General features: G+C 36.1%; 3 protein-coding genes across 4 annotated transcripts; all 3 read left to right on the forward strand.

Annotated features, from left to right (window-relative positions):
• Positions 1-1055: 1055 nt before the first annotated feature.
• Positions 1056-8090, forward strand: ddx61 (DEAD (Asp-Glu-Ala-Asp) box helicase 61). The gene is made up of 14 exons (XM_046848256.1): positions 1056-1211; positions 2634-3499; positions 3584-3647; positions 3843-3947; positions 4492-4621; positions 5046-5192; positions 5331-5425; positions 5609-5731; positions 5841-5969; positions 6081-6197; positions 6307-6370; positions 6449-6550; positions 6792-6994; positions 7158-8090. The coding sequence occupies exons 2-13, from the start codon at positions 3339-3341 to the stop codon at positions 6989-6991; spliced, it is 1437 nt and encodes a 478-aa protein (XP_046704212.1). The 5' UTR covers positions 1056-1211; positions 2634-3338; the 3' UTR covers positions 6992-6994; positions 7158-8090.
• Positions 8091-9696: 1606 nt separating this feature from the next.
• rdh12l (retinol dehydrogenase 12, like) lies at positions 9697-12881 on the forward strand. Of its 2 annotated transcripts, none has more exons than XM_046848513.1 (7): positions 9697-9854; positions 10105-10217; positions 10413-10568; positions 11826-11930; positions 12059-12268; positions 12392-12578; positions 12699-12881. In XM_046848513.1, exons 1-7 carry the CDS (start codon positions 9841-9843, stop codon positions 12799-12801), a joined length of 888 nt encoding a protein of 295 aa, XP_046704469.1. In that variant the 5' UTR covers positions 9697-9840; the 3' UTR covers positions 12802-12881. The 2 variants fall into 2 exon arrangements, with proteins under 2 accessions (XP_046704469.1, XP_046704468.1); XM_046848512.1 differs by having other exon boundaries at positions 9698-9854; positions 12386-12578.
• A 3669-nt stretch (positions 12882-16550) lies between these two features.
• Positions 16551-24247, forward strand: fasn2 (fatty acid synthase 2). Its single transcript, XM_046846101.1, has 6 exons — positions 16551-16608; positions 16718-16871; positions 17337-17497; positions 17587-17793; positions 18415-18596; positions 18701-24247. The coding sequence occupies exons 1-6, from the start codon at positions 16551-16553 to the stop codon at positions 24245-24247; spliced, it is 6309 nt and encodes a 2102-aa protein (XP_046702057.1).
• Positions 24248-24929: the final 682 nt, after the last annotated feature.

Raw genomic sequence — 24929 nt, forward strand, 5'->3', positions numbered from 1 at the left:
GATTTTTATTTTATTATTGATTTTTATTTTTTTATTTTTTTTTTTGGGGGGGGCTATTTTTGTCACAGTTAAATGATTCAGATTCTTATATCTATTTGAATGTAAGCAAATAACCCTCATGCCTAATCTAATCTTGTTTAAACTATACTCTGTTTATTTGATCTTATTTTGTACTTAACTTGATCTGGTTTGTACAAACCTGTGGAGTTTATGCCAGCTCAAGATTACAGTTAAAACTAAAATACCAAACATAAAAAAAACCTTCATTAATTCATGTAAATATTTTTAAGATTGTATTTTGCACTCAAGATGATGTAAATTGTTGCATTAAACTTGAAAACAATGCTACATTTAAAGATTTTTATTAGTGGCCTCAGACTTTTAAACCCAAAAAATGTTATATAGCTGTAAAGTTTACTGAGTCTATAACAGTTATATTAACTAAAGTGGAATGTCCCTCCATTTCATGTGCCCTATTTTTGTGTATTTCAATGTGAAGTGAAATGTGTGTGTGTGTGTGTGTGTGTGTGTGTGTGTGTGTGTGTGTGTGTGTGTGTGAGTAATAATAAACTAGACTGTTTTTGTGTTTTCTGTTTCTCAGTTGTACTTTCCTTCACCTGATTTCTCCTATGTTACATTGGTTAAAAAAAAACCGGACCAACGAGACTGATCAGAATCAGATATTTACAGTTCTGGGTTTATTTACTGGAGTATGTGGAGTTTCCCACATTACTGTAGAGGAAGTACTCATAGAAAGCACACATATATAGGGATATTTTCTTTAAACATAACACTGAATTGTATACACAGGGCAAAATGAAAAGGTGCTGAATCCCCCAAACAGGTTGCTATATTACAACATATATACATTGCTAAATACAACACACCACAACATGACCAAAATAAAAAAAATACATTATTTTATCTCATAAAGGGGAAACCTGGGGATAGAGTTCCGAATGCACACACCTGCAGCAAGCCAGTGTGGAGGCCCCGCCCTCAAAATTCAAACCTCGCTCTGTGATTGGCCTCGCGAGGCGCTGCGTAATTAGTGCAAGGACTTGTGCACGCGCGGCCATATTGGCTGAAAGTCTGAAGAGACAAAGGGACAGTGTTAATGTGAGCTACAGCAGCAGGAGTTTCTCAACCCGGGAGCGGATTTACTTATATTTAAGAAACCAGCGAAGATTTAAATCTTTGAGGTTTAAAAGGTACATTTACACTTGAATTACATACTTAAACTTGGTCGAAATTTTAAGAAGTCTTCAACCCACCCACAGTATGGTTCTCGCGTTAGCTAGTTAAGGAACTTATCACCCGGTTTTTAAATAAAAAAAGTTGACCTAACTTTTTAAGTATAACTTGATCGGTGATCGAAAAAAAGACCTACTCGTCTACAATACAACTGTTGGCTGTCGTTAGTTACCTGCATTCTGACCGCTGTGTAGCTAACTTAGCAATATTAGGGGGACTAACTTGTTACTTCTGTACTACTAGCTTTGAGGTAGCTAAAAAAATAATGCTATCGGCGTTAGTTAGCAGTTAGCTAGTCAATGCTAACAGTTAGCGAGCCCGAGCCATGTAGCGAGTTTAGACATTTATACTACAGCTTAAAAGGGAAGTCGATTTGTTGCATGCGAAACATTAGAAGTTGGTCATTACGAGCCCTGAACCTTTATCTGGGCTCAAATATTTAATATCTGGTGCTATTGAATGGTGATGTATCATTGGACTAATAACGCTTCATTTTTTCATATTCACTAGCAGCAAAATTGAGTTGTTAGGCACGTTTTCTTCGCCCTAAACAAATCTCTCAGTAACCAGTTTTATTATCCTTTCATCGGTGCTGAATCAAATACCAGCACTTTTATATGTGAACAAGTTTGTAGGGTTAGGGTCTCTCCCCCCACACACACACACACACACACACACACACACAGCGTTTCTTACATGCTTGCGATCACATCCTATTCCTTAACTCTTTGTCAATGTCTTCTTTCTGATAGAGAACCTGCTTTCTGATGAATGGTAGAGATGTGTATTCTGATAATTTTTTTACAGCAAGAGCAATTCATGTAGAAAATTAGTAAGATTGGGGACTCTCGGGATTTATGTCATCAGGGAAATCGTTCCCAAAGCAGAATGGTTATGCAAGACAATTTTTCCCCCTATTCTCTCCCTAGTGCTTGACAGAAGAGAATAAATATCCGATCTTTGTCCTGTATTGATCATTGCTGCCCTCAATACATCACATTACAATAATGCAGCATGCCCTGACATCTGTACATGTCTTTACTGTACATATTTGTCCATCCTCTTATCCCCTGCGTTCATTTTTTCTTCCGACGAATGTAAGATTATATTTCAACAACCTTTCTTTTATTTTATATACTGAAAAGTATTATGCACTAAACTCCAACTGGATGCTGTACACCTCTTATACAAGTACTCAAAGAAAACATGATTAAGACAGAATAATAAATCCCTGAATTTGTAAATAATTAATTGTCTAAAATGTCCCAATTTTATCTTTATTGGACTCTCACCTGGCTAGTTGGCCTACTTTATCTAGTTGAAACGTCTAATAATTTCTGTATTTCTTTTTTGTTTTTCTGTATTTCTTTGTTTTAAAGGTGGCACCCTGCAGAATCCAGATTTTTCTTCACTGAGGTGTTCAAAGAGACAACAAGCCATAGTGAAAAGAAACCGCCAATGATTGCAGAATTGAAAGAATTCTGTATTTACTTTCCAAATTGAATATCGTGCCATTAGTTTTACTAGAGACATATTTGTTTCACATTTCTCATTAAGAAACACCAAAAATCTTTAGGTCATAAGCTGAAATTAACATTTTTGAATTGCATATACTCTTCAGCACTTGGATCCAAAAAAAAGTATAAAAGTCAGTGTACACCAGAGTAAAGTAATACTGGAAGTGGTTTAAAAGTAGTTATTTACGCAACCTTCAGGGATAAAAGTGGCAGACAAAAAATTGCATATGTGTGCTTTAACATACACAATTCTGAAGGTTAGAGTTGAATGATTGATTAAAAAATACGTGCTTGCCAATTTTTGTGTTTTAATAGTGGCAACAGGTTATTTATTCTTATAAATACAATTTTCTCCTCTTTTGGGAGAGTTTTCTTAAACTATTTTCATACGTCAACACCTCTTCTTTTCAAGAGGTCTGCACGTGAGAGTGAGAGTAGTACAAAACAGCTGTTTACACAGTAGGGCATTGGGTTTGACAGAAGCAGTTAAAGAACAGGAGATTAGCATAAACATTCTGGAAGAGAAGTCTCCAGCAAACCAACAAGAGCGAAGTTAATCCAATAGCAATGGCCACTGCAAGAACACAGATCCCTGCCTCAGTCATTGGCATTACCAAGCAGAATGGACAGACCAGGCCTGCAGGTCTCCGGTCAGGATTGCAACCAGAAATGGTGTTCAGTGCATCCCAGAAAGAAAGCAGCATACCACATACCAGTGGTGGCATTAGGTAAACCTCAAGTTGTGTAAATATTGTGTACACTTCAGTCTTTGTCACTGGTTTGTAATAGTATCTATTTAATCTTGTGTTAAGATTTGGAGATGACTGGAAAAAGGCCCTACATCTCCCACAAAAAGATACGAGAGTGCGAACCTCAGTAAGTTAGAAAATGCATATTTTTTTCTAACGTGACTGTGAAAATGAGACCCTACACTTTGCTAAAAATTGTGCAATTATTCTTCTTTTATTTCAGTTGCTTAGTATTTGCATTCTTTTTGTACATTTATACAATAAACTTTCATGTGTACTTGAGCAAATACCATCCTGAAACCCAAATTAATTTCTTTTTCAGGATGTGACTGCGACAAAGGGCAATGAGTTTGAAGACTATTGCCTTAAACGTGAATTGTTAATGGGCATCTTTGAAATGGGTTGGGAAAAGCCGTCTCCAATTCAGGTACTGTGACCTTATCTGAGTTAAGCAACACAGGTCAGCTTCAGGGTTTCCCAGATGTGTTTTTTAATCATATTCAAGGCTATGCCGTAGTGAAATAATGAAATAATATTAGCATTGTCTCTAGTAGCACCAAAGTGAGCTTTGCAAGCCTTGTATATTATTATGATGAATGCTATTGATGTGTATTTTTGGCACTTTTGCACACATTAGGGGGAAAATACACCATTGCCATTATCAAGGGTGAACTACAAGCAGAAGTGCCATTTGGTTTCTGAGTGGAAGTGCCAAATGCCACAAATTTGAATAGGCCATTAAAATATGTTTGGTTTTTTTTTTTTTTATTGGCTATTTGGAATTTCTGGCTTATATATTTTAATGGTATTTCAGGCATGCAAATAATAAGTAAAATGTACTTTTATTATTATTATTATTATTATTATAGAAAATTAAGTCAAATGGTTCTTGTTTTGGATCATTCTCATTATCAGCTTGCAGTATAAAATGTTTTCAATCAACCTTTTTTTTCCCTGCCTTTATTTTGAAGGAGGAGAGTATTCCCATTGCCCTATCAGGAAGGGACATTCTGGCCCGGGCCAAAAATGGTACAGGGAAGAGCGGCGCCTACCTCATCCCTCTCCTGGAGAGGATTGACCTAAAAAAGGATCATATTCAAGGTAAAATTGCTTGGGGAAACTAAGCAAAATGTTGTATGCTGCTTAAAATTTACCTAAAAATTGGACTATGTATAAAGACTTTTTACCTATTTTAGTCCAAGTAATTATATGATGTATGTATGTTTACTAAAATCTATAATCTTTTTTTATTATTTAATGTATTTGTTACCTGTGGTGCGCAAATGGGACAAATTGAGACATTTTTATACACACAATTGCTTCTGACATTATTTTTACATCATTTGTATATATGAAATGCCAGATTGCTTTTGTCATAGCTCTTACTTATGGTCAGTCTGTGGTTAAAATAAGAAGTTCCAGTATACTAGATTTTCACTTGGCATGTGTCTAGTTCCACTGTTTCTATTGCTACTGTGTTTAAACATTATGCACAAGAATAATACTTTTTCTTGTGTTCTCTCAGCCATAGTAATGGTGCCAACTCGTGAATTGGCTCTGCAGGTGAGCCAAATCTGTATTAACATGAGTAGGCACATGGGGGGAGTGAAGGTCATGGCCACTACTGGTGGAACAAATCTAAAGGATGACATCATGCGGCTGGATGAGACAGGTAAGCCTGCATGGGTAACAACTGTTTGAGATGGCTGACACAAATGAGCGTTTCAGAATTTTATTAAAAAATTTTCAATGTATTCTGGTGAGCCACTCAAAATTTGTCATTATTGTCCTTGTCGTCCCCCTTCTTTAGTGCATGTGGTGATAGCCACTCCAGGCAGGCTGCTGGACCTTATGAAGAAAGGTGTCGCCAAAGCTGACAAAGTCCACATGATGGTGATGGATGAGGTAGGACTGTTTACCTCACAAAGATGAGGTTGGAGATGTTCAACAATCAGACTGATTGAGGAATACAAAGTAAAAGAACAGAGCAAACAGTTTCAGTGGTCTTTACTGTGGTTTGTGTTACATAATTTAATCCATACATAGATTTGTTATTTAAGTTTCTTTATCTCTTTTGTCTTTTCATAGGCAGACAAGTTGCTATCTCAAGACTTTGTTGTCATTATTGAGGAAATAATAGGATTTCTGGACAAGAATCGTCAGATTTTGCTTTATTCTGCCACTTTTCCCATCACTGTACAAAAATTCATGGTGAGTGGCACAACAAGAGAACAATAGAGGGGGTTTACAGCAACTTGTGTAAATAGTTTCCTTACGTTTGTTTTAACTCGTGTCGTGTTATAAATTTTCTTATGTACAGTCAAAACATCTGAAAAAGCCCTACGAGATTAACCTGATGGATGAGCTGACTCTGAAGGGCATTACTCAGTACTATGCATATGTAACAGAGAGACAGAAAGTGCACTGCCTCAACACTCTTTTCTCCAGGGTAGGACAGCAAACATAGATTTTACTTTCATTTCCTATTATACATAATGTATGAGTTACTGTTCATTTGTAAATTTACCCTTTATAATTTATTCTTGTTCTTTCTTTTAAGCTTCAGATTAACCAGTCTATAATCTTCTGTAACTCGACGCAGAGGGTGGAACTTTTGGCTAAGAAGATCACACAATTGGGCTACTCTTGTTTTTATATCCATGCAAAGATGATGCAGGTAATTGTTAAGTACATGATAGTCATTACAATAATCATTTTTTTGCTATAATGCATATAGATTGACTCCTAAATGAGATTTTCATCAAATATAAATGTATATATTGCAGGAATACAGAAACCGTGTGTTCCATGATTTCAGAAATGGTCTGTGCAGAAACCTGGTTTGCACAGGTCAGTATATTTTGCTTTTCAGACTTGCCTTGTCAACAGTGGTGCTTAATTTAATGACATTATAATGACTTTTTGCAGATCTTTTCACAAGAGGAATTGACATTCAGGCTGTCAATGTGGTCATCAACTTTGACTTTCCCAAAAACGCAGAGACTTACCTACACCGCATTGGAAGATCAGGTGAAAAAGATCTGCTGTGCATGTATAAAATTGTTTAGCAGCTAACCTTGAGCTTGGTGTTACACTTCTTGTTGGATGCTGTATGTGCAAATCTTTTTAAAAAGGTTTTCCTTGTCTTTTCTTAATCAAGCAAAACATTTCCTTTTCATTATTTTAATGCCATTCAAGCTTAATTGGTTATTAATCCAAGAAATTAATATTTTTTGACTAATTGACTATTTAATTTTCTGTATTGTACCAGGCAGGTTTGGGCACCTGGGTCTGGCGATTAATTTAATCACATCAGATGATCGTTTCAATCTGAAAGCCATCGAGGACCAGCTTGTGACTGACATTAAGCCCATTCCTGGTAGCATTGATAAGAGCCTGTATGTGGCAGAGTTCCACTCCATCAACCACGAGGAAGAGGATGAGAAGGAGGCTTTATTCGGTGCACCTTAATTGGTGAGCCTGTACACTATATTCCACAGGATATATGTTAACTTGTACTACTTGCCAATAGTAATTATTGTGGATGTATATACAATCTTTATATAGAGATATTGGATATTGACATCAATCTATATCAGTGTAGAAATGTTTATTTTATAGTTTTTTCCCCCTACAGGTTCACTACTGGAGAATAGATGGATGTTGCCTGGCATACTGCACATCTTCTGTTGAACTTGGGCATAAGGGTGATGTCCCCTTTACATCATTTCACCATTATATTTCCTACAAGTGGGTCATTTTCACTGGCTTTTCTAAGCTGTCAGACTATCAACTGTCAAACACGTTATTAGCACTGCTCTAAAATATGTTTGTTTTTTTTTTACTTCCCTCCATGGTCTTCCCAATAGGTTAAATTGGTAGGGCAATAAATATATATTTTTGAAAGGTACTTCAGTTCAGTATGGTCATGTATAAACCTACCTCTGCAGCCTGCACCTTAAAACAGTGCTGGTATTGCTGAAAGTGATTTGTATACTTCCCAGTGATCTTACATAAGCACTTTCTTACACAGTTATGCATAACCTAAGTGCCTTTAGTGCTTTATGAACACTCAGTGGGAGCCCTGGTTCAAGATTAAGTGGCCTGAATGTATTTTAAAAAAAAAACCCACAAAATTAATCAGGTTTTTCACATTTGTTCTATTTGCAAATTTGATTTTTTTAACATGACATGCATTCCTATAAGACTTTTTGTATGTCTGAGCCAGCTCATATTTTACCAGTTTATCCAATGGAGGATTCTTTGTTCTGTGTTTTGATGTAATAATTCAGACCGGCGAGTGTTATTGTTATGAAAGCGCTTGTCTGTGTGTGTGTGTGTGTGTGTGTGTGTGTGTGTGTAGTTCTCAAATCTGTTTGATGCCAATCTGAGCCAATTCAAGCCCACTTTTTTCTTGTTTGTTTAAATTTTATCTTTGATGCATTGTGAGTAGAAGTTGTGCTTTTACTTACCTGTATAAGGGAGACTATCCAAAGCTTTTGTTCCAGATGCCAGTGCCAGCATCTACAATGTCTCATTTCTTTTGAAGACAAATAAAGTATCCAGCATATTTTCATTGTTTATTTGTTTCATTGCTTTATGGAAATTAAGTTATGTTTATGTACTTAATAATACATGAAGCTGACAGTAACAGTGTAAATATCATATATTGAACATGAAAGTTCTTAAGTGACCAGTGAATAGATACAATTATTTACAAATAATATAAACATGAATAATGTATGGTCTTGATTAAGGTATTGTTTTCTGCCATTTGCTTTTTTTTGTTTTTTGTTTTTCCCGTGTCATTATTGAGGATAACTCTAGTAAGCTTAAACTTTCCATACTTTTTTTTTTTTTTTTCCCAAAGCTATTTTCATTGTAACTTTCAGGCATATAGTTTTTTTTTTATTGTATTAATGGTAGGTAAATTGGAAATTTACAGGTTAAAAAAAAAAAGGTAAAAGAATGCAGGCCTGGTTAATTTTTCACAGAAATGAGCAGTTATGTGAGCAATATCCTGCTGAAGTGCATAACTCAATCGTAAATATTGGTTTTACGCTTTTCATTTCTTACATTCGTTACACAGTATTATCTGTCCACACTGCATAGCATTTATTTGCATATTTTTCTAGTAATACTGAACACTATATTAAGACAAAACAAGTACCAGTTTTCTTCACATGGTCTATAAATATATATATATATATACGTATATAAGTATTATAAACGCCAGACTCATATTTGAATAACACAGGCATTAATAATTTATAATTGAGTACAGATTAAATGTCTGTAGCATATTGTTCAGTTGTAATACAAAATTGCTTCATTCTCTCTTCAGCTGGGGAGGGGATGGTCAGTTCATGTAGCTCATGCTTCAACCAAGGGTTTCAGGTAGATAGCAAAGCACTTTGCAATTTAACTTTATCCTGGGAACACTGGATAAAGCCCGCAAAATAAAAGAATCCTCTACTGGCCTCTAGTGGCGAACAGGTAAAGTACCCCGATCATTTCTATGTAAGTTGTCAGTAAAAGTGAGACTTGTGCCTGTATTACTAACCTTTTAAAGGCACTGCCTACTAATAATTATAATAATATGTCTATGATTATCTGTCTGTCGCTCGATCTATAAAAAGTTCCACATTGAGTGAATTAAATAAAAGAAACTTCGACAAAATATTACTCCTGTGTCTTGTTTTAAAACAATCGGCCCACAATTTTCGTGTGTCGTTCCTCAGGTTTTTGCCTGGAGCGTCGACACGTGGAGCACTGATGTGTAGTATGAGTCGACTCGATGAATCAAAGCTTTTAGGTGAACACTGAGCCGAATCACGTATATGAACTGTTTGTTATACGTGTGAACGGTGAAAATCCATGTGCACGTGTGTGTAATCAGTCTGATCATTGTTTCTCTTTTTAAATAAGTCATTTGTCGAATTCAAATCTTTAAATCAGTCAATCTCCTCACAACATTGCACCTTCTTCCTCTGGTGGTGAGCAATCCACCATTCTGGGGCACATTTTTAGCGGCACCACACAAATATTTTAGTTATATATTTACATAAATGTTGACACAGATGCCAGAAAGTGTATACATTTATATAAAAAAAATTGGTATGCAAAAAAGTATGAGAAAATATTCACCCCCGAAGCTCAGTAGCCAATCAGAGTGCAGGAATCTTTTCGTTTCCTGTTTACGTCTGAGATTCCTCTCCATTCAAGAAAAGTCACTTTACTGTTCGCTGTCTTTTTTGTTTTTGGTTTTTTTTTCCTTCACATTTTTTTACATTGATTTCTACGTCCTCTTCACCGTGATCATGCAAGCCTTAAGGTATGGCAAAGAATTTGTTCTGCTTCCGTCTGAAAACTATTAAAACTTATTGGAAGTTCAGATATTTCACAAGAAATGCTCTTAAATCAGGAAGAGAGAGGTTAATACAATGCTTATTTCATAGCTGTTCATCAGAGACAACGAATTAATATACTTTTTAATCGAGTTATAAAAGATAATCAAGACAAATGTAGAGAAAATCTTTTTCCAAAATGACTTATTTTTAATTTATGACCAATTACCTTCACAGAAACTACTTTAGACCATGGTCCTCTGAGGTCAAGTTGGTTGGCAAAACTGTACTGATTACTGGAGCAAATACTGGGATTGGCAAAGAGACTGCCATTGATTTGGCTAAAAGAGGTATGCCCAGGTGTACAATTTACTGGAATGATTTTCCACCATGTTAATGCTTTCCTGCAACTGTTGTTTACTGAAATGTATTACTACTCATAATACATGAATGAATAAATAACCATATAAGATTATATTCTCTTAAAGTTTTACCAATAATTTGTGGAAATAGTTATTAAAAGTCAGTTCTGTCTCTGATTTCAGGTATGCGGGTCATCATTGCCTGCAGAGATATGGAGAAAGGTGATGCAGCTCTGAAAGAGGTCATCGAAACATCTGGGAATCAGAATGTTGTTTGCAAAAAACTCGACCTTGCTGACTGCAACTCTATCAAAGAATTTGCCCAGAGTATCAATAGTGGTATGAAACTACATATTTAGGTTTATATTTAGTTGCACTCAGAGCACATGCATGTTAAAACACTTTCATACAATTATCTCCCAGTGAAATTGAATTTAACTCTAACCCTGAACACCACCATGGTTTAGATGTTTATATTTCTCATTTAATAGCAGAATTTTTTTTTTTTTGCTGGTTTCCTGTTTTTTGTGTAACTCTTTTCGTAATAGCTGACTCATGCAAAGCATTTCTGTGGAAACTGGGTCTTTTTACATTCAAGATATAATCGTGGGGATTCTACTGTACTGTTTAGCTGTTACTTTCCTTTCAAATATGCGTATTGCTTTTAACAGCAGTCAAACATTCACGTAAATCTGAGAAAAGACACCTGATGAGCAAACTGAAGGCAGCAAATGGTCCTTAATAACATTAGAAAGAAAACTTTAAGAGGAACTGGTACTCAGAAAAGAGAAACAGGTCTTCTTGTGATTGATTTTGGATAGCAGGATCACATTAGGAAGAGTGCAAGTGTGGATAATTACAGAAAGGCCATGGCTGTGTATGTAATTGGGCAGAGAAAAAAAGAAGCAAATATCTAAAATAATTTTAAACAAGGACAATAATTAGCATATTGTGCATATGATAATTCTAGCTTATTAACAAATACACTTACCAATGAATAACACATTAAAGGAAAATCTAAATTGCTTCCAACATGTTCCAAATGGTACACTTTGTAGTTTTTGGGGGGAGATGTACGTTTTTCCCTAACCGAGCTGTACATAAGGGATTTTCTAGTAACACTTTTACTTTTTCACATTTTTTTTATTTTTATTTCTACATAACTTCTTAATGACCCAATATGCTGTCAGGTATATTTATTCAGCATGTGAAGGGATCTTACTAATTTTACATACCTGAAGTGTGGCAATTTTCTTACACAAACTACCAAGTATTACTTACATTTGGGAAGTGTCATTTAAGTGCATTAAAATCGAATCTATGCTAGTAAAATACCTTTTACCATGAAAATATTTATAAAAACATTGCTAATGAAAGGGGCTCAGACTATCAGCATTATTGTTGATAATAAGTGCTGATCCTCTACTGCTTCTGTTATGGATGTGGGCTTTAAGACCTGGGCTGTTTCTATTTCATGTGCCTATCATTATTCTTGGAAAAAGTTAATTACATAAAGATAGTTAGATAAAAAAAAAAAATAAACAAATATATTTAAATTATTGTCCATATCTCACGACTTACTGTTTTTTTCTCAAGAGGAGAAACAACTCAATATCTTGATTAACAATGCTGGAGTGATGGCATGTCCATATGGTAAAACAACAGATGGTTTTGAGATGCAAATCGGTGTCAACCACATGGGTAAGAGTAATATATATATATATATATATATATATATATATATATATATATATATATAGTAAAGACTGTCTGTTTGGCTTAATGTGAGCATATATGTGACATTAATGATCCACATACTTTTTTTGTAGGTCACTTCCTTCTGACGTTCCTATTACATGACCTGCTTAAAAAATCAGCTCCAGCTCGAATCATCACTGTATCATCCATGGCGCATAGGTGGGGGACCATCAATCTGGATGACATTAACAGTGAAAAGAGCTATGATAAAACAAAAGCTTATAGCCAGAGCAAACTGGCCAATATTCTCTTCACTCGCTGCTTAGCCAAAAAACTAAAGGGTGAGTGGCAAGACAATGTCATCTGGCAGTTTTCTGATAAGGGCCAGAAAATGCATTTGTGTTAGTTTTGGAGCACATGCTAATTTGCGCTTCTCATTTCTGTGTTGTGTCTGTCAGGGACAGGAGTGACGGCATATGCCCTTCACCCGGGTGTTGTACAGACAGAACTGTGGAGGCACCTGAATCGACCCCAACAGGCAGTCACATGGTTGATTAAGCCTTTCACCAAAACATCAGTGCAGGGAGCTCAAACTACTATCTTCTGTGCAGTAGCTCCTGAGCTGGAGACAGAGAGTGGCAACTATTACAGGTCAGGATAACTCTGGTACATCTTACTTTTTTGTTTTGTTTTGTTTGTAATGTAGATAACTGCAAGGTCATATTTTCATCCTGAGACTGAAAAATGCATTCTCTCTTGCCACTGTTGCAGTGACTGTGCACCTGCAAGTTGCTCTAATGCTGCTATGGATGATGAAATGGCGCAGCGACTCTGGGACCTTAGCTGCCAGATGCTCAAGATAACATGGGACTAAAATCTGCTGATTCATTTTGTAGCAGCCAAATACAGTTTCTAAGTATATTTTTAAATATAATAAAGAAAAGGCTGAACAAGCATGATGTGTCTTTTAATTTAACAACAGGAAAGTCAGGGAGGGAGTTTTGCTTCAATGGGCTTGACTTTGTACACTACACTTTCTATTGAATCCTAACTGATTTTGCTTACTAATGACCATTCACACAATTTTCTGTATTGTAGAGCCTGTTGTATCATATTGATTTTTTTGGATGCTCTACATATTTTAATAAAATCTTAATATTAGCAAAACCTTGGATTACAAATTTTTATATGAATTTCAGTTACTTAGTATTTGGTAGGTCTCCTTTTTTTAAATGGCAATTTGCAGTTGGTTTGACTCCACAATTTTGTCTAAAACCTGATCTATCAGGGAGTCATTTGAGCACATGCTTTAGTAGAGGGGATAAGACTCAGGGAATCTGCAAAACATATACAAAAACCATTTACCAACTCTGGCCACTTGGGGGCGGATTTACACCATTGTTTCAGTCATGTGCAGTGGAAAGCGGAGAGTACTTCTCTGCCACGAGAACAGCCTTTTTATATACAGTACAGACCAAAAGTTTGGACACACCTTCTCATTCAAAGAGTTTTCTTTATTTTCATGACTATGAAAATTGTAGATTCACACTGAAGGCATTAAAACTATGAATTACCACATGTGGAATTATATATGGAATTATATGCATAAAAAAGTGAGAAACAACTGAAAAATGTCATATTCTAGGTTCTTCAAAGTAGCCACCTTTTGCTTTGATTACTGCTTTGCACACTCTTGGCATTCTCTTGATGAGCTTCAAGAGGTAGTCACCTGAAATGGTCTTCCAACAGTCTTGAAGGAGTTCCCCGAGAGATGCTTGTCACTTTTTGGCCCTTTTGCCTTCACTCTGCGGTCCAGCTCACCCCTAAACCATCTCGATTGGGTTCAGGTCCGGTGACTGTGGAGGCCAGGTCATCTGGCGCAGCACCCCATCACTCTCCTTCTTGGTCAAATAGCCCTTAATGCCTTCAGTGTGACTCTACAATTTTCATAGTCATGAAAATAAAGAAATCTCTTTTAATGAGAAGGTGTGTCCAAACTTTTGGTCTGTACTATATATATATATATATATATATATATATATATATATATATATATATATTTTTTTTTTTTTTTTTTAAATACAGGGTGTTAAGGGATGACAGTTAATTATTTTACTGAAGAAAAGGTTTCAATTTCTTGCACTATAACAGCATACCTATTGTGGTTTACTCCTCATTTAAACACATTCGAATTTAACTATACAATGACTATAAATATAGTTAAACTCACATAATGTTTATTACTTTGATTATTGAGTTACATTTTCTTGAAATCAATATAATTGGATTAAGAAGCAAAACAAAATACTACTTATACATACAACATACTACATAACACAGTTTAGTGCTGAAAATATTCATATTTGTACTTGAATCCAAAGTGGCCCTAATTAAATTCTAGAAACACTGTTAACAAAAAGCTAAACCAAAAAAAATATATATTATAGTTCTTCAGCCTCACCGATATCACTTGAATATTATCTAGGGATGTTTTTGTTTTATTAAAAAATTTTTCCACCTACATCTCTAACTACCCAGACGTTTTTTAAGAATTAGTTTGTACTGTTTTTCAAAATATAAGCAAACTAGTAGCCGAGATGTCTCCATGACCAGGATTTAATTCTAACATTAAGTGTCTGTAACATACTTGAGTAAATTCATAAATAACACAATGGAGTAGATTGTATATATAATGAACTACAACTTATATGTTTTATACATTAATGTTCAGTACACTGACTTTGAGTTCTGAGAAGATCATCTGTAGTAAAGAGCAGCTTCACATTTGGTTACATATAGACCCTAATGCACACAGTTTTTTAAATACATAATAATATTTTATTTCTCTAAATTTTAATCCATTGCTTGCTGGTTTTTAGCACAGAAGTGTTTTGTAGAGGTTTGGGTTTTGTAGTTTGTTGCCATTATTTTACCATCTAAATATAAATTACAACTTTACAATATCAGTGCTAGTATACTGTAATTATTGACAGCAGGGTGAGTGAGTGTGAAAGGCAATTGACATCATCACCTGCTGGGTGAATTCTTTCTCCTTGTGCACAGACTTACAAGCGATCCCGCTCAGGATAAAGCAGTTACTGTAAGAATACAGTATATTGTAACTACATTGATATAAATAAAAAAGAATGAAATCCTTGATCTGTAGTAAAGCATTCTGAGCACAGAAGTGACCCTGCCATGGTAGACGCATGTTAATTAATTCAGTTCAAGTTTATTTCTATAATTCTTTTCACAATGGACATTGTCTCAAAGCAGCTTTACAGAATGTAAGAATAATGTTAATATGTGAATTATGTGTATTTATTCCTGATGAGCAAGCCTGGGGTGACTGTGGCAAGAAAAACTCCCTTAGATGGTATAAGGAAGAAACCTTAACAGGAACCTGACTCAAAAAAAGAAACCCATCTTCATTTTGGTGACACCAAAAGATGATTATAAATCATAAAATCATTACAAACACCAGAGAGAAAGAACTACTATGAGCACCGGAGTGTGTGATTGTGGGTAGTGTCCTTTCTACAGTCTTATACAGTCAATTGGAGTTGTGGAACCAGGTGCTCCTGAGCAACTCATAAATTATCTCAACATCTGAGATCATTAGATTCAACACCAACTCCTCCTTGCCAGAGCCTATAAATGTTCAATGATGGAGAAACATCATATATAAAATGCCCTTTTTAAGTATTAAATAAGAGGTTGTTTATTCTAAAAGTCCAATGTCTGAAATCTTCATAAAGTGGGATTCACCTGGCACTGGTTAATGTGTGCTGTTCGGAACGTAGCAGTTTTTTTTGGTTAAATTATACTGATAATTCAGGATAATTTCAGTATGAGTTGTTTATACTTACAAAAGATTACTGTGCTTCCTTAATCAAAAAGTATTGTTTGTTCAGTTGTCTGATGATTATTTTTAATTATTCATTTATTCAAAATCTTAATGGACTCCTTCGGTTATCCAATCAATTTTAATTAATGAGTGCATTATTAGCCTTTTTAAGAATTGTACAGCATTTTTGTAGCTTATCTTGTACTTGCACTATGCACTAAAATGCTAAAATCTAGTCACTGACTGAAATATGTACTACATAATGTCTGTATGTCTGGATAATACTGTATGCTCCACTAAGGTAGGTCATTTGTGCAGTCTTGAATGTTACTGTTCGAGACAGTAATCTGAAGATGTGCCTCTGCTAACTATCTTTGTTAAAAAAAAAACTTTTTTAAAATGAGTGATTATTGTTGTCTCTACCCTTAACACACATTCAGCAGCTTCATCTAACCGCCTTTGTTTCTACAAACATAAATTATGTGATAAAATGGCACCAATTGTTAATAATAGTATATCTTATCTGACTATTCGTTATGTTATCTAAGCTTCTTGCTGTGGTTTGATAAAAATTATCTATGGTATTTGCTTATATAAGTGCTTATAACAGAAGCAACCATCCGACGATCTTCACTTCTTAAAGATTTGCCATGATGATGAAGGTCATTCATTCGCAAATACTTTACTTATATACTTCACGTATTAAAGTATTTTAATGAAGTTCTGCTGGAAAAATACCTTTGCTTTTAATAGATTGATTTCAGATATCTGTCATTATGAAAGATAAGGATTCAGAGATTGCTATTGTTGGCATAGGATGTAATTTCCCCGGAGGTAAGAATATTAAACTAAAAAGATTTGCTTACGCCAAACTGGCAGCAAGCATTTTTTTTTAAATAAATGTTTTTGTTTTGTTTACCCAAATGAAATCTGCCTGTTGTAGGTGAGGGGCTCGATAATTTCTGGAAAGTTTTGTTTGAGGGAAAGAACTGTACAGTACAAATACCTTCTGAGAGGTTTGACCAAAACGAGTGGTACGATCAAGATGACAATAAGGCTGGAAAATCACGAACTGCAAAAGCTGCATTTGCTGATGGGTAAGCCTAGCAGAAAACGTGCGTATGGATACATTTGTTGTTGAAATTTTGTAAAAAACAGTAAACTGCAGCCATTTAACAATAATAACAGATAAATTATAATGTGGTTTCTAAAATGGACTGCTTCACATGTATCACACTGAAATGCTGAAATGTAAACAAGCAGTGCACCTCTAATATATTTAGATTATCATAATATAATATTCTTAATCACTTAATCTGTGAATTAAAAGCTGTTTTCTTATTGAAGAAGGCAAATATTGCTGGTGTCGCTATTATCCTGTATTGTTGTAATTCATTATGAGAATAAAAGCATTCTGCTGATTTAGATTGTTTCATACTAAAAAAATAACCCTATTTCTTAGAAACGAATTGACTGCCCAGAATGTCCAATTCTACTGTAAAACATCATATACATTTTAAGTGGCTGCAAATGAAAATTTATATCAGACATTTTATTTACAGATTCAACAATTTTGATCAGAAATTTTTTGGCATTACCGATGCTGAGATGGAGCAAATGGATCCACAGCACAAGATGCTTCTGCTGTGTACTTACAGGGCACTGGAGAATGCTGGGATGCCCTTGGAGAAAGCCAGTGGGAGTAAAACAGGAGTTTTTCTGGGTAGTGACCAAACATGATTTGATTATAACAGTGATGTATTAAGAATAACAATAATATTTATTTAAAAAAAAATCTGCATGTTGTTTCAGGCTTAATGAACAGAGACTATGAACTCACCATGGCTAATGTCAATCCTGTCATCATTAACCACTGCACTGGTACTGGTATAGCAATGAGCATAGCTGCCAACAGAATCTCCTATACCTTTAACTTTACTGGACCTTCTTTGTCCATTGACTGCGCCTGCTCCTCATCTCTTGTTGCCCTTCATCTAGCCTGTCAAGCCATGAGACAAGGTAAATAAACGTGACTTGACTTCACATTCATTTTAATATGTCAGCTCAAGAAATATTGACACTATTTATGAACATGTGCATGAATATATACACTAAATAACCTATATACTGTAAGCTTTATTGGATGAGGTATCTGTAAAATGCTTTCAGGCTATTTTTTAAACAGAAATCATTCAGTCTATTTTTACATATTTTTTTAGCACTTCAAATGTAATTGATTTTAAGGATTATTGAGTAAGATAACAGCACAAAAACCTTTCCAATTATAACATTGACAGCTTTATAGTCTTTGGTTTTTGCATGTGGCCCATATTCTTTGATTTTTCTATAGTATTTTATGACAAATTTGTTTGTGCTACCGAGTTCATATTGATGTCCTCTGCAAAACAGGGCATGTTCAAAGAGACAACAATTCCGGATAACTGAGCTAAAAAAAAATTCCAATTATAAAACTTGTGGGGTTTTTTTTTGGAATGGCGACGATTTCTTTAAGATTACATTTACAGGATTTGATACAATATGTTTGTGTTGTAATTGTAGAGGTCACAAAAGTATGTTGAATATGTCTGATTTGGCTATTATTCTTTATTAAAGTTAGTATGACTGTGCTTTGTCCAACAGGAGACTGTGAAATGGCTGTATTTGGTGGTGTTAACTGCATTTTTCAGCCAAGAGTATTTGTGGCATTAAGCAAGGCAAAGATGATCTCACCTGACGGAACCAGCAAACCATTCTCGAACACAGCAGATGGCTATGGCAGAGGAGAAGGCTGTGGTGTCATCCTGCTGAAGCCCTTGAAAAAAGTATTTCACTGCATAAATGATTGATGATTCTCATTAAATGTACATTCGGCCACAATGATTTTGAAATGTGGATAATAATAGAACGTATGTGCATAATCTGACAGGCTCTACATGACCATGACCATATTTGGGGCATTGTATGCAAGACAGCGGTAAATCAAGATGGCCACACTGTCACTCCAATCACAAAGCCATCGATGATCCAACAGGAACAGCTGCTCAATACAATTTATTCTACAGAGACCTACCTGTCTGATATCCAATACCTTGAAGCTCATGGGACTGGGACTCCAGTTGGAGATTCAGTAGAAGCAGAGAGCATCTCCAAAGTCATTGCCAAGGCACGGTCTTCAGAGGTGGGGCCACTCCTTATCGGCTCGGTTAAGAGTAACATTGGACATACAGAATCTGCAGCAGGAGTGGCAGGACTGATAAAGGTACTTCTGATGATGAAGCATGAAACCATTGTACCTTCCGTGTTCTACTCCGAGGAAAGTTCTAGCATAGATGTTAAAGCTCTCAATGTAAAAATTCCCACCAAAGCTGAGAAATGGGTCACCAGTAATGGTTCAGTGAGAATTGCTGGGATAAATAACTTTGGATTTGGAGGCACAAATGCTCATGCAGTTGTGAAACAATATCTTCAGGCAAAAAAACTTAAAGAAGCTGTCAAGAAACAACACAACTTTTTTGTTCTTTCTGCAGCTACAGAGAAATCACTGGCAAATATGATAGAAGACACAGTAGAAAACATTAATACAAAGAATATAACTGATCTACAAAGCCTGGCTTATACATCTGGCTGTAGGAGGAGTCACTGGAAGCATAAATACAGGAAAGCATTTCACATATTATCTTTGGCTGATTTGAAAGAGAAACTTGTGAATGCTCAAAACAAAAAGAGTGCCCCAGCAAAGCAATATCCAAGACTAGTGTTTGTGTTTTGTGGAAATGGTGTTACTTACAGAGGTATGTGCAAACAGCTTCTAAAAGAGGAATCTATTTTCAGGGACAAAATAAGGGAGATTGAGAATCTTTTTCAAAGATACATGAAAATCAAGCTGGTAGAGACACTGGAGAGTGAGTTTGAACAAGAGGTTGGTTTCTCAAAACCAGAAATTGTTCAGCCTCTCCTCTTTGCTGTCCAGGTTGCCATTGCAAATCTACTAATGCACTGGGGGATTAAGCCTGATGCTGTTCTTGGACATTCTGTTGGAGAGGTTGCTGCAGCTCATTGCTCTGGTTTGTTGTCACTTGAGGATGCAGTAAAGGTGATCTACTATCGGAGTAATTTGCAGAGTAGAGTAATAGGAGGGAAAATGCTTGTTGTAAGCAACATGCCTGTATCAAATTTGTTGAAAATACTCCCTTCTTACTCTGGGAGGATTTGCTTGGCAGCACAAAACAGCCCTCAGTCATGCACACTTTCAGGAGATAAAGATGCTATCGATTGTTTGCACAAGAGCTTATGCGATTCAGATGATGGCAAAAATTTGTTCCTGCGTGTTTTGGATGTGCCTGCTGCTTATCATAGTCATATGATGGATCCTATTGTGGAGGAAGTAGAAAACAGTATAGGCCAGTTACATACACAGAACATGGAGACAGAATTATTCTCAACAGTGACAGGAGACAAGGTGTGCAAAACAGATTTTGTTAACGGTAAATATTGGGCAAGAAACATCCGAGAGCCGGTTGCATTTGAGCAAGCGCTAAAATCAGTTAAACAGACCAAGAATGCAATATTTGTTGAAATTGGCCCAAGAAGGGCTTTGCAGAGGAACATCATTGAGACTCTAGGGAGTGACACAGTGGTGCTCTCTTCAGTGCAGCCAGATAAAGATCTTGAGACAATGCTGACTGTTGTCTCTAAACTATTTGAAGTGGGATTCAATATAGACTGGGACAAGTTCTACAAAGGCTGTGAGATGGAACCACTTCCTTTTCCAAGGTATCTGTTTGACAGTGTAAAGAAAGATGTACTTACTGAAGCTACCCTCTCTGGTGACAGTAGTACTCATCCTGCAATTACACAGTTGAGTAAAAATGGCTTGGATTTCAGCTGTAATCTCTCCTCAGGGGCACTCTCCTATCTGTATGAACATAAACATCAAGGTGTTGCCATTGTTCCAGGGGCATTTTATGTTGAATTAGGCTTAGCAGCTGTCATGACAAGTGTGAAACCAAAACAGCCTCTTAGCTGTCTGCAGCTCAGTATAAGGTTTCACACGCCATGTGTTTTGTCACGAAATACACCCGATGTGAAAGTACGATTGGATCTAAATGAAAGTTCAGCAGGGCATTGCTTTCAGTTCAAAGTGCACTCTGTGTCAGTAAATTATGCATCAGGCAAAGTTGAGTCAACACAGGCAAGATTGCCTGAAGAGTCATACATTTCACTGAACTGTGTCTTTAAAAGGTGCCAGTCTGTGGTGAGTTCAGAGGAGTTCTATAAGAACCTGTCTTTGGGTGGATTTCAGTATGGTTCCATTTTCAAAATCAAGGAAAATGTTTATTATGGAGAAGAACTTGGAGAAACATACTCAGTTGTTACTGTCCCTGATGAAATATTGCCCCAACTGCATGACTACTACATTCATCCTGTAGTCTTAGACTATCTCATGCAACTTGTTCCTGTCACAGGAACATATCATTTCTTGGGAAGACCTGGATTCCCCTCACAAATAGGCAGCCTAACTGTGTTTGAACCGTTGCAGAAGAAAATGGTTGTGTATTTGAAAGCAACTCATATAGGAAATGAGGAACTTACCATTTGTGGTTGTTTTACTGACAAAGAGGGCAGGGTTTTAGTTGAACTTAAGAATGTAATCATTACCTACCTAGGGAATTGCTCTCGTGTTGTAGAAGAGTATTTTTACCACAACAGTTACAGCATAGTTTCAGAGCATGATAACCTCTCAACACCAAAATCACTGGTTTTTGCTGATAATTTAGGAATTTCTACAGGCCTAAAACCATACTTAGACCCAGCTTCAAAATACATTTCCTTAACTTATAACAAGGTACTTATAGAACAGGAATTTGAAGTTTTTCTGTCAGACCTAAACATTCGAAATGTCAGTACAAACTTCCAGGAAGTGTTGTTCATGTGGGGTGTTACAGAGTCAAGCTCACATAAAGCAGATAATGTTTTGGAATGCATGGCAAGTTATTGTGAGATTTTCCGGAAAATTGTTGCAGGCCTGAAATCAATGCATTTCCAAAACTCTATCAGAGTAGTAACCTTCCGGTCATCAGGAGGCTCAGTAAACCACATCAGTCCAGGTTTTGCACTGTCTGGAATGACAAGAGCATGCGCAGCAGAATTATCAGACCTTTCGTTTCAGTTGATAGACATAGATTCTACTAAAGACATTAAAGCCTTGGCTGAGATCATCAGATCATACCCTTGCAGCAAATACCCAGAGTTAGTCATAAAAGATTGCCAGATCCTTAAGCCTCAGATTACTCACACGCCAATCTTAGACAGCCCACATCACATTGTCCACAAATCACAGTGTGAAAGCTTTATCTTGCAAACCTCTGATCCCTACAGAGTGACAAGCCTGTCAGCAGTTGTTTCTGATGAATGTACTGAACCCATTCAAGGGAAAAATGTGGAGGTTCATCTCTGTAAAATATGCATGCACTCCTCAGACTATTTTCCAGTAAGTGTGTCTGACATTAAATTTGCAGAAACTCTGTACTGGAGCGAACAAACCTCTCAGAACCACAAACTTTTAGCTCTTGACTTTAGTGGTACTGTCACAGCTGTGGGAAAGGATGTGAAAGAACTAAAAGTCGGAGACCATATAGTGTCCTGTTACCCTGTTACTGCCAGTAGCAAAGTTGTTATTCCAGCAGATGCATGCTACAAAACAAAGAGATTTTCATTTTTGAAGGACATTCCCTGTGTTTCTTACTGTATACTTGCTTGGGAGATCTTACATTGTGCCCTTCCTAAAGTCAGACACAAGAAGTTAGGCATTTTCTCCACTATTCCTGACTCAGTTCTGGTGAAAATATTAACTGGTATGGCGGTCAAATCAGGTTGGAGTGTCACTGTCGCCAAAAACCCCAATCAAATGTCTCATGATTTCAGTGAGATGGCAGGAATTGTACTTCTGCCTCCCAATGATGAAACTGTCATTAGAACAGCAAGTCAAATAACAAGTGTTAAAGATGTTATTGTTGTTGCTGATAGCCAGCCAAACACCTTTGTTAGCCAGCTTGCTTTTAGGGGTCATATTAATGATGTACATATGAAAATCCTTTTCACATCAAGCCTCTTGCAAAAGCAGTTAATTACAGCACGTAGACCGCATGTGCTACACTTGCTGAAAAACATGTGTTTGGATAAAATCTTTGCAGCTATTGAAACAAACACCATTCAGAATTCCAAAAGAGGAAACATTGATTGCTTACCTTCGGAATCATACTTTAGATGCCAGACTATGCCAGTGATTGCCTTGAGTCATGATACCAAAGATGAACCATCAGATATTCCATTGATACCAAAAGCCAAAAAGTTGTTTCAGAAGCATGCCGTTTACATTGTGACAGGTGGTCTATCAGGACTTGGGTTTCAGACAGTGAAGTTCATTGCACATAGAGGTGGGGGAAATATTGTTATCCTGTCTAGGAGTGGTGCAAATGATGAGATAAAACAGGAGATAAATAATGTAAAAAATCAGTGTCAGTGTGTAATCACAAGATTACAGTGTGATGTTTCAATCTCAGAGCAAGTGCATCAAGCAGTTGCTCAGATCAGAAAACTTTTTCCATTCAAACCAATCAAAGGAGTGTTCCACAGTGCAGTAATCCTTCATGATGGACTAATTGAAAACCTAAACAAATCCCTCTATGAGAAAGTCATGAGGCCGAAAGTGAATGGTGTAATTAACCTTCACTATGCTACCAAACACTGTGATCTGGATTATTTTGTGTGCTACTCCTCCATTTCAGCTTACCTTGGCAATGCTTCACAGACAAACTATGCTTCTGCCAACTCATTTATGGATACCTTCTGCCAGTATCGCAGAAATATTGGACTTGCTGGGCAAGCAATTAACTGGGGAGCTTTAAATCTGGGTCTCCTGTTAAACCAACATCATTTTCAAAAATTTCTGGAGTCAAAAGGAATGATGATCCTAGAGGTCACAGAAATCCATGATAGTCTTGAACAGTGCCTTTTGATCAACAAACCTCAACAGGTTGTGTGCAGATTCCATTTCAAGAACATTAGATATAATGTTCTGTCTCAAAACAAATCTCTTACTATGCGGCTCTCAGCACTGGTAGAAGAAGAGCTCAAAAAGGCTAAAATGATCAACTCAAAACTTGAGCAGACAAACACAATCTCTTCCCCTAATGAATATATCAAATCACTGCTAAGTGAAAATACTCACATTGAACAAGATGAGCTAAGTGACGATATTCACCTGTCATCACTAGGCATTGATTCCATGATGGCCATGACACTGCAGAACATCATCTTCCAAGACAAAGGATTAAATGTGCCCCTGGTAACACTCCTTGATCCAGAGAAGACAGTGTCAGACTTAGTAAAAACACTGGTGGAAATTGAAAATGGGGGGAATCAAGAGAGTAACAATGACCTCCATCCTATTATGGAGAAAACAAGATTTTAGTTCTTATTACATTTGATGGTTTATATGGGGCATATTTATATGCGCATCTTCAGTTCAAATGCAGGTGCTTGTGTTATTTATGCACCATTCAGAATTTATATTCTTTGGAATATTTGCAAACTATTGTGCATATAGTAAATGTCAGTGTATATACTGATATTGCAGTTATGTTGTTGAATGTTCTCTGGACAATGCTGTGGCTATTAAATGAACTGTATAGTTTTGGGGTAATGTTATATGCTGGTATCATTCAGTTAGATAGATACGCACTAGAAATTTGTATTCAGTTATATGCAGTTGGTAGCAATAGCTAGGTAGTGTATAGCAATAGATGCAGTACAATTTATGTTCATTGTTGAACATTCTCTTTTTTTTTTTTTTTATCTCCACACAATCTTGATATAATATTGCTATGCTCATTAAAAGAACAGTGTGAGTATTGCTTGCAAAGATACTGTAGATATCACAACTGTGATACTGTTCTTCATAAATTATTTCATGTTTGTCCTCAACATCTTAAGTTATTGACAAAGAAAATGCTCATTTATTAAAATGTTTCAAGTTGTTTCAAGTGTCAAGGTTTATTCAGCAGAAATCCAGAAATGCGATAAGGGAAACACAGATCTCACCACACCTCTAAGTGTCATTTATTAACCAGGATCAGAATGATTTGTAAATACTT

This window comes from Silurus meridionalis, chromosome 4, assembly GCF_014805685.1.
Source record: "Silurus meridionalis isolate SWU-2019-XX chromosome 4, ASM1480568v1, whole genome shotgun sequence".
Taxonomy (NCBI): domain Eukaryota; kingdom Metazoa; phylum Chordata; class Actinopteri; order Siluriformes; family Siluridae; genus Silurus; species Silurus meridionalis.

What these genes read in the sequence shown, in the direction of transcription:
- ddx61 (XM_046848256.1), top strand. Translation starts at nt 3,339, where the DNA reads ATGGCCACTGCAAGAACACAGATCCCTGCCTCAGTCATTGGCATTACC. An exon ending in TCACTGTACAAAAATTCATG is followed by an intron (nt 5,732 to 5,840) that starts GTGAGTGGCACA and finishes TCTTATGTACAG; the next exon opens with TCAAAACATCTGAAAAAGCC. An exon ending in TCCATGCAAAGATGATGCAG is followed by an intron (nt 6,198 to 6,306) that starts GTAATTGTTAAG and finishes TATATATTGCAG; the next exon opens with GAATACAGAAACCGTGTGTT.
- rdh12l (XM_046848512.1), top strand. An exon ending in CATTGATTTGGCTAAAAGAG is followed by an intron (nt 10,218 to 10,412) that starts GTATGCCCAGGT and finishes CTCTGATTTCAG; the next exon opens with GTATGCGGGTCATCATTGCC. An exon ending in CTTAGCCAAAAAACTAAAGG is followed by an intron (nt 12,269 to 12,385) that starts GTGAGTGGCAAG and finishes TGTGTCTGTCAG; the next exon opens with GGACAGGAGTGACGGCATAT.
- fasn2 (XM_046846101.1), top strand. Translation starts at nt 16,551, where the DNA reads ATGAAAGATAAGGATTCAGAGATTGCTATTGTTGGCATAGGATGTAAT. An exon ending in AGGATGTAATTTCCCCGGAG is followed by an intron (nt 16,609 to 16,717) that starts GTAAGAATATTA and finishes TGCCTGTTGTAG; the next exon opens with GTGAGGGGCTCGATAATTTC. An exon ending in TGCTGAAGCCCTTGAAAAAA is followed by an intron (nt 18,597 to 18,700) that starts GTATTTCACTGC and finishes ATAATCTGACAG; the next exon opens with GCTCTACATGACCATGACCA.